The sequence below is a fragment of the Mixophyes fleayi genome, chromosome 9 (genome assembly GCF_038048845.1).
Source record: "Mixophyes fleayi isolate aMixFle1 chromosome 9, aMixFle1.hap1, whole genome shotgun sequence".
NCBI lineage: Eukaryota > Metazoa > Chordata > Amphibia > Anura > Limnodynastidae > Mixophyes > Mixophyes fleayi.
Window position 1 is genome coordinate 112,213,052 of NC_134410.1, and position 14,152 is coordinate 112,227,203.

Here is a 14,152-nt window from a genome sequence, read left to right on the forward strand (position 1 = left end):
CAGAAAAATGAATAATCTCTTTTAGCAAATAATATTTCTATGCAAGTTACAATAAATGGCTGAACAAAGGCTTTATGAGGCCTTAACAAAAAAATCATATTTAACACTACACAGCAGAATGACTTTTCGGCCCTGTTCATCGGCTAAAAAGTCTACGAAATGTAAATTCACAAATACATTACGGAATGGCATTGCTCAGTCAAATTTATGCGTAGAGGATGCCCAGTTTGTCAGCTTTCAACTAAATTAGGCCATCATCATAGTGTGTTCAGCCAATCTGGTAATGATCCAGTCCAATAAAATTATGATTCATGGACAGATGCCGATTATGGCAATCCAATAATACAGGTTAATTCATACATGGTGCTACCAGATAACTGGAACAAGGAACTTCAGGCTGGTCAGAACCAGCCATTCAGCCTGACCAATGAACCATCAGACACGGGGCAAATTTGACCATATTTGACAGATTTTCTTTCAGTTTCCCATCGTCATTACAGAAAACCAATTATAGGTCAGAATAGCAAAATCTAAAATGTGTTTTACTTTAAGCCAACACATTATGCAAATTTGTCTTAAAAATCAAAACGACAATGTTTACAGTAAAGTTAGTGTCACGTGATTGTTTTAGAATGCAGAGCTTCTCCATCTATAAAAATCGTTCCCCTCCTCTACTAGCGTCCTTTCAAAGCTTTGCGCACTTAAGGATTGTGTCATAGGGACTGAGAGCCACTCACACAAGAACACACAAAGACTGAATCACAATCTTGTGTCTTGTGTACGCACTGAGTGGTGAACAGTGCCAAGTTATAATATGGGGTGGACCGAATATGCAGCTGTCCATGGTCCATGCATGGTTTTCAATCCAGACAGACTGAATCGGTGCAAGGAGCTGGATCTTTGCACAGAATCACGTGAAGGGGTGGCTTCCAGTCACCGATGAGATCAAAATGCAGTGCTCCCTGTGAGTGACTGCTCCCTGTGAGTGACTGCTCCCTGTGAGTGACTGCTCTCTGTGAGTGACTGCTCTCTGTGAGTGACTGGGAGCTGCCTCCTAGCCTGTACTGGTGCATGAACTACAAGTCTTTCACTGTGGCTGGACAAAAAAGGTGGCGACAGGCCCACCCCATGGGTGCATGGTGGGCCCACAAGTCAAGTGGCTGGCGCGGTGTCCTCATGACTCATTGGCCCACGTGCACTGCACACCCTGCTGCCATGGTGGATACGCCACTGCCTCCGCATCTCCGGGAGTGCGGTAGGCAAAGGAGACAAGTATGCATAAAAATGTGTCACGCTCTTGGACACAGTTAGAAACCAATATTTTTAATGTGCGTCATCGTTTTCTGTGACAGCGGCTGTGACAATGAATATTAATTGTAATTGCTGCATTATTGTTATAGACAAAGCCTATCAGAAAGACACTCACGGCAAGCAGAACACACACTTCCATTTGGATCAAAAATTGTAGCATAATCAATTTATATATTTTTGATCCTGTGTGTAATTATATATTTACATATTTGTATTAGTGTATTATGTGTATTATTTTAATATAGGCTACTATTGATCAACCCTTCACAGTTGCAGAATGAAACTAGGGCTGTGCTTTTTTTTTTCCCTTTCTAAATGTTTATTTCTGAACAATTGTTTGAGCACAGCAGGGAAGCCCTCAGCCAATCAGGCTACCCATTCTTCCCTGCCCACTTCATAAGCGAGGAATGAGACACAACAGGGTGTGTTCTGGTACAGCTATAAGGCATGACAGGGCTTCTATTGTGGGCCTGCATTTATACTCTTCAGGTGCGTTGTTTTGGTAGAGGCCTGATGGTCGAATAGCTGCCTCCTTTGAGCAGCATAATTGTATGACAACAATACAATCGCAGCAGGGCACATTGGCAGCTTAAAAATGGATATGAAGAATTGAAAATGTTCATACTTCCTGGTGGAACGCTTGCAATTACAGCTTAAAAATATTAAAATAGTATTAAAAGATTCAGGTTGGACACACAGTACTTAAAGTACATTCCTTAGGTGACTAACACACATCTCCAGGTTACGTACTGTACCAGTGACAAAATGTTCTCACAGCAGTTTATGACCACTGATACAAATCATTATGAGCGTTTATTTGTAAGGTCGATACAAAACTCTGCAGAGCCAGATAGTCAGAATAAAAAAATCATAAAAAATACAAATTATATATAAAAAGAGAACAAGTACATATGAGCTGAAGTAAGAGGTACAGACGTGAAACAGAGAGAAAAGTGGGCCTTGGCCGGAGAGCTTAGAGGCGATCTCACAGGGGTGCTGCAGCCAGGTCGGTGATAAGCAAGGTGGTGGACTACTTGGCAATTATTTTGGATTAGGGGTGCCTTGAAAAAATTATGAAGACCCTAAGATGCCTCGAACTGAGAAAGTTTGGGATCCACTGGTCTAGAGAGATAGGGCTATGCTCTAACAATAGGAGCAGCTAGTGGGATTTAGTGATTAAAAGGACAAGATGGGGAGTCCTGCATGAGTAGGTCATAGACATCTGAGGGGGAGGGGGCTTTGAAGCTGAAGGTGAGTAAATTTAATTTAATTATGGATTTAACAGGATCCAATTTAGAGATTTGCAGAGTGGTGCAGAGGATGTGGAGCAACAATAGAGGAAGATCTGTCTCGCCGCAGAATTTAGGACAAATTACAGAGGGGATAGAAATGCGAGGGGAAAGCCAGATAGCAGGAGGTTTCAGTAGTCAATATGGAAAATAGTGAGAGAATTGATAAGGGTTTTGGTAATGTCGAGAGTGAGATAGGGGCTTATTCTGGCAATGTTTCAATGAAGGCGGTGATATGACAGCACTAAATGTGTGGAGTAAACCTTAGATTGGAGTCGAGGATGCCACCAAGGCAGCAGACATGGAGAACTGGGGAGAGTGAGATCTTGTCAACCATGAGGGAGACTGGAGGGAGGGGTAGAGACACTGGGAGGAGGGAAGAAGATGAGCTCCATTTTGGGCATGTTGCACTTTAGATAGTTTGGGGACATCCCAGTGGACATAGCAGAGAAGCAATTTAACACACAGGATAAAAAATGATGAGTGGTAGATTTGGGTACCATCTGTATAGAGGTGGTAGTGAAGGCCAAATGACTGTATTAGTCCATCCAGAAAAGAGTTATAAGAGGAGAAAAACAGAGGGCTGAAAACAGCTTTTAGTGGCACCAGCAGATAGAGAGAATGGCTGGGAGAATGTGACAGAAGTAGAGACTCATGTAGAGAAGCAGGATGTAAACCAGGAGAGACTAGTGCCTCGAAGGCCAATGGAGTGAAGGGTTTCCAGCATAAGACTGTATCAGTAGCAATAAGAGATGAAGGAGGATGAGTAGGAAGAAGTGACCCTTCGACTAAGCCGTTAGTAGATTGCTGGTCACTTTAGTAAGGACAGTCACAGTGGAGTGTACAGTCATGGCCACTAGTTTTGGGAATGACACAAATATTATTTTTCACAGTCTGCTGCCTCAGTTTTTTTGATTGCAATTTGCATATACTCCAGACTGTCATGAAGAATGATCAGATGAATTGCAATTCATTTCAAAGTCCCTCTTTGCCATGGACTTTGGATGGATCCCATCTCTACATTTTTTACATTTTATATATTTTTATTTTTTTCCAGCTGTTGGTTTTTTATATGCGCTATTAGGTCATTTGTAAGTGCACCGACTGTACCAATCATTGTGGTTTATATAGTGGTTTATTATATTTTGAGCACAAGTATATTTGTGCATGTGATAACTGTGTTAAATATCAATAATTATATTCTTTTTAACCCTCTGCAGTGCATTATCTCTTTAAGTAAGTGTGGTGACCATTGCAATTTTTGGTTTTATTGTATTTAAAAACACTGAAGCAGCAAACTTTGTGAAAACCAATACTTGTGTCACTCTCAAAACTTTTGTCCATGACTGTACATTGCAGAATCCTGATTGCAGAGAGTTGAGGATTTAGCAATAGGATGAAAAGTGGATCAGACGGTTGTACAAAAGCCACTCAAGTAGTTTGGAAGCAAACAAAAGGAAAGACATTAGATGGTAGCTGGAGAGAGAGGTAGGGTCAAGAAATGGTTTCTTGTTTGGAAGGCAAAGTGCCAGTAACAAGAACGCAATAGCTGAGGATGGGTAGGTAAGGGGAGGAGGAGGTGAGTGTGGGATGCTGGATCTGGCGGGAGGAAAATCCTTGACAGAAGTTTGAAGTAGGTGGCAGAGTCATAAGCAGTCAGGAAAGATGGGCAGTGGTGGGCAGAGAAGTGGGGTGAAGGTGGACAAGAGATGAAGGAAGTTGGTTGACTGAGTGGATATAAGGGACTTAAAGTAGGTTTGCTTAGAGAAAAAAAGGGCAGTACAGTAAAAACATTGGATACATTTGTAGAGATTGGAGTGAGATTTTTCTACATTGGAGCTCGGCGCTATGGAAACAAAAGAACTGTTATAAAAATGTAAAATTCTTTTTAATAATGACCTTGAGAAAGTAGTTTTATCTGTGAAAGAACTGTCTTACATTTCAGAACTTGATCCCTGCTTCCATATCCTGTGCTCCTGTTTGCTCTGTATTAACCATAGTTGCCATTGCGGGAGACTCCCGAATTTCTGGTAGGACTCCCGGGAGAGCAGGCAATTCTCCCTGATCCTGGCCGGCTGTGTAAACTAAATGGAGGGGGGCGGGGCCTAGTGACGTCATGGACCTAGCACCGTGGCCCCACCCCCTGTCTTTTATTAGTTCAGAGTAGTGATGTCCGTTTTGGGGGCGGGGCTAACGACACGATTCTTTGAGTCTCGTCTAGACACACCAACCTGCACCCGGACCTCCCGGGAATCATCTTGCCCATGTTGGCAAGTGTGGTATTAACCCTTAAGGGCACCATATTTTGTTTTTGCATGCCTCCATGGTTCTTGAAGACCACTTCAATCACTAAGAGTCACTTACAATGATGTAAAATGCTGAGCCACCTCGCAGATGGCATTTTATGATGTCATATTTCTGTGTGTGTGTGTGTATATATATATATATATATATATATATATACATATATATATATATATATATATATATCTACTATATAAATGCCTAGTGGCGTGTGTGAAAAAAAAACAAAAAAACAAGCTGCAGCGCCACCTGCTGGGCAGAGTTATACACTGACCTATATATTTCTTGAAGGAGAAGTGACAGTTGGGAGTGGTTGGTGGTTGCCGGGGGTGACAGTGGGGAGTTTTTAACACCTTAAGTAGCTTGATGAAGGATGTGGCGTTAAAGATGAAGGATGAGGTGATGGAGAAAAATTATGAGGTGGTGACATGTGGACAAAACCACGTTAAAAAAGGGCGCTTGCGTCGGGAAGTAACGCTCTTCCCCTGAGGAGGCCTGGGCTAGGCCCAAATGCATGACAAGAACCTTTTTAACACCTTAAGTAGCTTGATTTGACTAGAATGCATGAGTATCATGCACGGGTTAACTTGTGTATATATATATATATATATATATATATATATACACATTTTTACGGGAATCGACCAGGCTAGCACTTCAGTATGGCAGAGTCTTCAGGGGGGTTCAGAATTTTGAGCTTCTGGCAGAATCTGGGTGAAACCGAGTGAATCCTTGGATACAGGCCTGACACTCTCACACACCTCCTATTGCATCCACATGCAAATATAAAACTTGCCAGGAAGACATATTTAATGAGCTTTAGGGGCTGGAGATGGCATGTTTTACCCCCTGAAGAAGGACTTGATTTTTTATTCCTCCTTGGAGGCGGTACACTTTATCTGGAAAAGAGCATTTATAGAAGCAATATAATAGACAAATTCAAATGTACGATTGTGAGACATGTAATTAAGACAGTCTCTGTGTTCCCTCTCATTATATATTTAAAACTTTAATAAGACTGAACCGAGCAATTGTTTTTGATTAGAAAACAAAGAGAGTTGACAAGCAAAACTTTGAGGTGCAGTCATACTCTTTCCAATATACGTTTTTGCATCTGGACCTACAATACCACCAAAGATCACACACAAAGCTAAACACCTTAATAGTACACTGGCACGTCTCCACGGTCGGTCCATCACACATCATGATACATGTCTACTCTCTCTGGAAGTGCCTCCGCAAATTAGAAGAGCAGAAAGGTTAAAACGAAAAAAAAAACTAAAGTGGCGCATGAATTTTTTAATAGTTCATTGAAAGTATCTTTTAATAGTAGTCACACTTCCTATATAATGGAGGCAGAAGCCACTATAGTCTTAGTCGCTGTTGGTGTGGAGTTAGTCATGGAGAGGTGGGGATAGGCCGTTAGCAATGTATGCGAGCCTTTAACGTCATCTTTAGGAGAGAAAAAAGCAACGTACTGGTTTATCCTTCTCAGTTTGTAAAGCAAAAAAAACATAAAAACAGGTTAGGGTAGATAGAACCCACAGGGCCCTTGGTCTAGGTTGCCTGTTGGATGATCCAGCTATGGTGTACTCACAAAGTCCATTGCAGACTATTCCATGATTGGAAAGCGATGTCTTCCCAGCTCGACAAGCTGACCATAGGTTACTAAAGCTGGGTACACACTACAGAAACTTTTTATGCAGAGTGATTTTACATGCGATGGATGGTCCGATCGCTCGGTCCATGGACTGCATACACACTAGCCTTGTTTAGGACGATAAAGGGAAGAGCGGACGTCCCGTTAGCGACTTTTTACAGCCATGTTGTCGTGAGCAATGACTGTAATTTCATACTCACTGTTGTGGATCGGTCGGAAGTTTATACACACTACACAACGGAAACGCGATTGGAACGAAAATATTAAACGGTACGACCAACCAAATGAAGCGACAATCATCCATTTGGGCAGACTTTCGACCATCGTGTAACTGTACACACTGACCCGACTTTTGAACGAGCGGTCGTATGTCGGCTGTTTGAGACGATTATTGGACGAAAACAGTGTAGTGTGTGCCCAGCTTTAGTGATTGAACACTTCATTTTGTGGTATGATATTTCCATGAGACCTGATGCTTCTGTGCAAAGGTAAAGTATGGTTCTCTTGTAGGCCACCCAAAGGCCAATAAGGTAGCTCCTGAAAAAAGTGTTGCCCTGCCCCTGGTTTAAGCTTTATTCAGGTGCAATTACAAAATGTTTATTTTGTGTAACAAAATAGATAACTTTTTCTTTTTTTTTAAATGTGGTCTTTTTGTGTTGAATACATAGCACACATTAGTGCATATTTCCCTCTGTATTGCTGAACCTCTTTGTCGCCCATTCTGTGTATGTGCCTCTTTTTTTGCTTACTTGAGAAGCTTTCCTCATCTTGTTTTGTAGTCTTCGTCCTTGTCCTCTCTGTTTCGCCCTTACTGCTCATTCTGAGACTTCTGTTAATAGGTGTTTTGCAGGATTGCAGTTGAAAAATGAAATCTATGCAGTCTGACTGCATAGCGCACCCACTAGAGGTCTACTACAGGCACTTTTAAATTTTTAAGTGTATTTTTCAAGGTGTGAACTGAACACTGTAAGAATATTTAATTAAATGTGTTTTTAGTGACATTCTGGCAAGGAATTGTTCACATCACATCAGTGTCGGTCCACCACCCCAAGCCCTGCTGTGCATGCATGTGGGCCATTATGATAAACATTTTCCCTTCATGAGAAATGGGAAATAGTTACAATAGTGTAGGCTACAAAACAACAACAAAACAGTAATCCTTAAAGTATCACTCATTCCGTGCTGACTCTAAACTTACACAAACATTTATCTCTCCTTCTACAAATAATAGTTAAAGAGATTAATTTGGGGAGTTAAAGATATTATCTAAGGTGCGTGCGTAGTCTGCAAAAAGTGGTTCTCAAGACAGCCAGAAACAAATATTTGATATATATACAATGCACATCCTTTTCTAGTGACCTTTACATAATGCAGAGCACATTCTAGTGATCAGTATACAATGCAGAGTCTATTCTACAAAGTGGCATATAATAGAAACATAGGGCTAGATTTACTGCGAGTTTTAAAAAGTGGAGATGTTGCCTATAGCAACCAATCAGATTCTAGTTATCATTTATCTAGTGCATTCTACAAAATGACAGCTAGAATCTGATTGGTTGCTATAGGCAACATCTCCACTTTTTAAAACCCGCAGTTTAGTAACCCCATAGAATTTGACAGCAGAAGAAACAGTATCTGCCTTGACACTAGCAGTCTGTTCTTGCTCTCTGCTGATGATCTGGTTGCTAACTGCAAGCAGCGACAGTGTCATTGACTGTGCTGGATGCTTTTTTCGTCAATGAATTCCAGCAACAATCAGTAACTGAAGCTTAGCGAATTCTAATTGGCTGCTTGAGTTCATTGAAGGAATAAGGTACTAGTGCACATAAGGTCAGCATTTGCTATGTATAACATGCTAGCCTGAGGTGGGAGGAATAGAAGATCCAGGACAGCACACTTAAGGTGCTCTGCAGCATATATATAGGGTGAGATCACCCCTCAAGTACCGCCTGCTGATCTATAAATTCAATAACATGGTAATTAATTTACAGATGCAACCAACATAAAACGTTATCCTGCCGGCAGTTTACATATACAAGTGTAAAATGCCCTATCCTGATTTATGTTTGGGAAAATTGAATCTCAAATTGCCATCATGCCCTGCCAAATTTCTGTAGGAGTGCTAATTTATCAATGGCAGAGAGCTAAGGTTTGGTTAACACCTGCATTACAAAGTCTTGTAGCCGTCATTAATCTAGGTCATGGGGTATCATACCAAATAGATGGGTTCTCTTGAATTTCTTTCACATAGTAAATTAATCAGCATAAAATTGTTTCCAGTCCTGTATCTTGTCCTTAAAAGCACCAAGTCTTGGGCACTCGCCTTGGATAATATGTGTGAACAGAATAAAAATCAGCCTTACAATAAATGCATGTGACTTGCAGAAAAAGAGCCTAGTATAGAAAAGATTACCAATACGGTAACAGCAACTTTTTTTATTATTCAGAATATTTCATAGAATTACACTTGAACACTAAACTGCGGGTTTGAAAAAAGTGGAGATGTTGCCTATGGCAACCAAACAGATTCTAGTTATAATTTATTTAGTACATTCTACAAAATGACAGCTAGAATCTGATTGGTTGCTATAGGCAACATCTCCACTTTTTCAAACCCGCAGTGTAGTAAATTTACCCCTAAGATGCCAGGGTTTTTGTTAGTGGAGTTTTGAGAAATCCTGGGAACTTATTCCACTGCTCCTTTGGTCTACACTCTGAGATGACAGGATTGTTGACAGGATTTTTGTGGTTCCTCTTCCCAGCTAAAAAGCAGGATGGAGCAGTTGCCATGGAGATGCAGCCACTGAAGAGCGCGGAAGGTGGGGAAATGGAGGAGAGGGAGAAGAAAAAGACCAGCATCCCAAAAAAGGAGAAGTCTGTGTTACAAGGGAAACTCACCAAGCTGGCAGTGCAAATAGGAAAAGCAGGTAATATTGAGCACTACTACGCTCGTCATCTGGACTGTTATGTATTCAGTGCACATATTTATAGACCCCTGACCTTCTAAATAGACCTGTCACCCATGCACAGTGGAAGCAGCCATTTTGTCAGCTGACTTCCCATTCAGCCTATCAGTTCTCTGCGAACTAGTGACATCACAGATATGTGAGGCACATGACTAGTGTTGCCATCTAATTCTTAGTGAATGGATAGGCTGTTCTGCACTGTGAGTAAGTGATGAGTCCACTTTAAATCAAACCATAGAATACACCTGAGCTGATCTACCAATAAAAAGAACTGTTTCTAATTGTATTCATATAACTGCAAAGAAATTTTACATACATTGAAAAGTGAAATTGTGTTTACTGTTTTAAAGGGTGGAGAGGAAAGTTTTCTTTGTACAAAAATGACTTCTTTATATTTCAAAAAGGTTCCAGGAACGGTACTTGTGTATTCAGTGTGGCAGAAAAGTACACATGTCCTAATGGGGATATGTAACTACTTTCTTATATTTTAATTATGGATATATAATACCTCTTCCATACAGGAAAGATATGGCAAGCCCCAATTAAGATCCTCTGCAGCAGCTTTCCATGCTTTACTCTTCTATGTGTATTCTACTGATTCCAATCTCATGAGGAGTTATGGAACAATGGAAATGATTTATGTTTGCAAACCTTCCCTAGGTGGCAGTGGTAAAACACTCAGAAGGCTATGTTGAGCTGTGTAGGGATATGTTGGGAAACGAGGTATTAATATCACCTCAACCTGTCAACTGCAGACTATAAAAACATATACTTTTTCTAGCCCTCTGATTCCCCATATTTCTCAGTCATATTTAGACTTGTGTATATTCTATTTTGAAAGTAGTGAAAGGTGTGCCAGACTGTAGTGTTATTTGTTGCAAGTTATTATTTAAATATGTGTATTGCTGTTTTGTGCTACCATTTTGTTAAATAAACTTATTTGAACCTTTGGTAGGTACCGGGTAGGCCAGCTGTGCGGCGCAGAAGGTTATGTTAAGCCCGGTATCTTCACAACATACAGGGTATAATGAAAACAACTCACCAGTATCCTAGTCACTCTCAGGAACTGCTGTCTATCAATTCAAGCTTCTCCCCCTCTCTCCTTTAAGGCTACCATTAATGGTAGCGGCCTTGAGTCACTGTCACTCCGCTTTCGGCGGACACACGGCTCCCCAAGACCTCGAGGGGTAGTTCAGGGCAATGGCAGTACTCCAGCGACCAATTGTCCCTTCCCTGTCAGGGGCAGAGATCTATATCTCAACGCCAGCCTGACTTCAGCTATCACTTGGTGGTGAATGCCAATTTGCTGTTCTCTAGAGCTCTCTTTTAAGCTGAAAAATTACCTCATCATCAATTTCAAGACCTGCCTGATTGTTTTTTTTCTGTCATTACCTTTTCACAGGTAAATATACAGCCAAAGGGTTAGCAGATCAGTCACTCCTGATTTAATTAGGGACAAGTATTGTTTTGTGGCTATACAACAGTTTGTTAAAACAGGAGAGATCACAATCCAGACACATTTACATTTAAATACACAATGCAGTCCTCTGTAATTAAACATCAAGCTCACATTTAAACAAAGACAAGAGAACCCCTGGTGTGCTGTACATACAGGACTGGTGGACAATAACCCTTTTGCCTAGACTGAAACAATAGACTAGTCTGCCGGATAACGATACATGCTGGCAGACCTTTTACTACTTTCAAAATAGAATATACACAAGTCTAAATATGACTGAGAAATATGGGTACCCAGAGAGCTAGAAAAGGTATATGTTTTTATAGTCTGCAGTTGACAGATTGAGGTGATATTAAAACCTCGTTTCCCCACATATCCCTACACAGCTCTCCCTTCTTCCACTATGTATCCATACACAGCTCTCCCTTCTTCCACTATGTATCCCTACACAGATCTCCCTTCTTCCACTATATATCTCTACACAGTTCTCCCTTCTTCCACTATATATCCCTACACAGCTCTCCCTTCTTCCACTATATATCTCTACACAGCTCTCTCTTCTTCCACAATGTATCCATACACAGCTCTCTCTTCTTCCACTATGTATCCCTACACAGATCTCCCTTCTTCCACTATGTATCCATACACAGATCTCCCTTCTTCCACTATATATCTCTACACAGTTCTCCCTTCTTCCACTATATATCCCTACACAGCTCTCCCTTCTTCCACTATATATCTCTACACAGCTCTCCCTTCTTCCACTATATATCCCTACACAGCTCTCTCTTCTTCCACTATATATCCCTACACAGCTCTCCCTTATTCCACTATATATCCCTACACAGCTCTCTCTTCTTCCACTATATATCCCTACACAGCTCTCTCTTCTTCCACTATATATCCTTACACAGCTCTCCCTTCTTCCACTATGTATCCCTACACAGCTCTCTCTTCTTCCTCTATATATCCCTACACAGCTCTCTCTTCTTCCACTATATATCCCTACACAGCTCTCCCTTCTTCCACTATATAACCCTACACAGCTCTCCCTTCTTCCACTATATATCCCTACACAGCTCTCCCTTCTTCCACTATGTATCCCTACATAGCTCTCCCTTCTTCCACTATATATCCCTACACAGCTCTCCCTTCTTCCTCTATATATCCCTACACAGCTCTCCCTTCTTCCACTATATATCCCTACACAGCTCTCTCTTCTTCCACTATATATCCCTACACAGCTCTCCCTTATTACACTATATATCCCTACACAGCTCTCTCTTCTTCCACTATATATCCCTACACAGCTCTCCCTTATTCCACTATATATCCCTACACAGCTCTCTCTTCTTCCACTATATATCCCTACACAGCTCTCTCTTCTTCCACTATATATCCTTACACAGCTCTCCCTTCTTCCACTATATAACCCTACACAGCTCTCCCTTCTTCCACTATGTATCCCTACACAGCTCTCCCTTATTCCACTATATATCCCTACACAGCTCTCTCTTCTTCCACTATATATCCCTACACAGCTCTCTCTTCTTCCACTATATATCCCTACACAGCTCTCCCTTATTCCACTATATATCCCTACACAGCTCTTTTTTCTTCCACTATATATCCCTACACAGCTCTCTCTTCTTCCACTATATATCCTTACACAGCTCTCCCTTCTTCCACTATATAACCCTACACAGCTCTCCCTTCTTCCACTATGTATCCCTACACAGCTCTCTCTTCTTCCTCTATATATCCCTACACAGCTCTCTCTTCTTCCACTATATATCCCTACACAGCTCTCCCTTCTTCCACTATATATCCCTACACAGCTCTCCCTTCTTCCACTATATATCCCTACACAGCTCTCCCTTCTTCCACTATATATCCCTACACAGCTCTCCCTTCTTCCACTATATATCCCTACACAGCTCTCCCTTCTTCCACTATATATCCCTACACAGCTCTCTCTTCTTCCACTATATATCCCTACACAGCTCTCTCTTCTTCCACTATATATCCCTACACAGCTCTCCCTTCTTCCACTATATATCCCTACACAGCTCTCCCTTCTTCCACTATATATTCCTACACAGCTCTCCCTTCTTCCACTATATATCCCTACACAGCTCTCCCTTCTTCCACTATATATCCTTACACAGCTCTCTCTTCTTCCACTATATATCCCTACACAGCTCTCCCTTCTTCCACTATATATTCCTACACAGCTCTCCCTTCTTCCACTATATATCCCTACACAGCTCTCCCTTCTTCCACTATATATCCCTACACAGCTCTCCCTTCTTCCACTATATATCCCTACACAGCTCTCTCTTCTTCCACTATATATCCCTACACAGCTCTCTCTTCTTCCACTATATATCCCTACACAGCTCTCCCTTCTTCCACTATATATCCCTACACAGCTCTCCCTTCTTCCACTATATATCCCTACACAGCTCTCTCTTCTTCCACTATATATCCCTACACAGCTCTCCCTTCTTCCACTATATATCCTTACACAGCTCTCCCTTCTTCCACTATATATCCCTACACAGCTCTCCCTTCTTCCACTATATATCCTTACACAGCTCTCTCTTCTTCCACTATATATCCCTACACAGCTCTCCCTTCTTCCACTATATATCCCTACACAGCTCTCCCTTCTTCCACTATATATCCCTACACAGCTCTCTCTTCTTCCACTATATATCCCTACACAGCTCTACCTTCTTCCACTATATATCCTTACACAGCTCTCCCTTCTTCCACTATATATCCTTACACAGCTCTCCCTTCTTCCACTATATATACCTACACAGCTCTCCCTTCTTCCACTATATATCCTTACACAGCTCTCTCTTCTTCCACTATATATCCCTACACAGCTCTCCCTTCTTCCACTATATATCCCTACACAGCTCTCCCTTCTTCCACTATATATCCCTACACAGCTCTCCCTTCTTCCACTATATATCCCTACACAGCTCTCTCTTCTTCCACTATATATCCCTACACAGGTCTCTCTTCTTCCACTATATATCCCTACACAGCTCTCCCTTCTTCCACTATATATCCCTACACAGCTCTCTCTTCTTCCACTATATATCCCTACACAGCTCTCTCTTCTTCCACTATATATCCCTACACAGCTCTC

The 14,152-nt window shown here is 41.4% G+C and overlaps 1 protein-coding gene across 8 annotated transcripts in view; it reads left to right on the forward strand.

The window, feature by feature from the left end:
• The window catches only part of ATP2B3 (ATPase plasma membrane Ca2+ transporting 3), a 219,880-nt gene that overhangs the window by 143,242 nt on the left and 62,486 nt on the right, over positions 1-14,152 (forward strand). For all 8 annotated transcript variants that reach the window (XM_075184951.1, XM_075184955.1, XM_075184952.1 and 5 more), the window contains one exon: positions 9,327-9,491. In XM_075184951.1, coding sequence (XP_075041052.1) covers positions 9,327-9,491 — 165 coding nt within the window. The remainder of the gene's footprint in view (positions 1-9,326; positions 9,492-14,152) is intronic.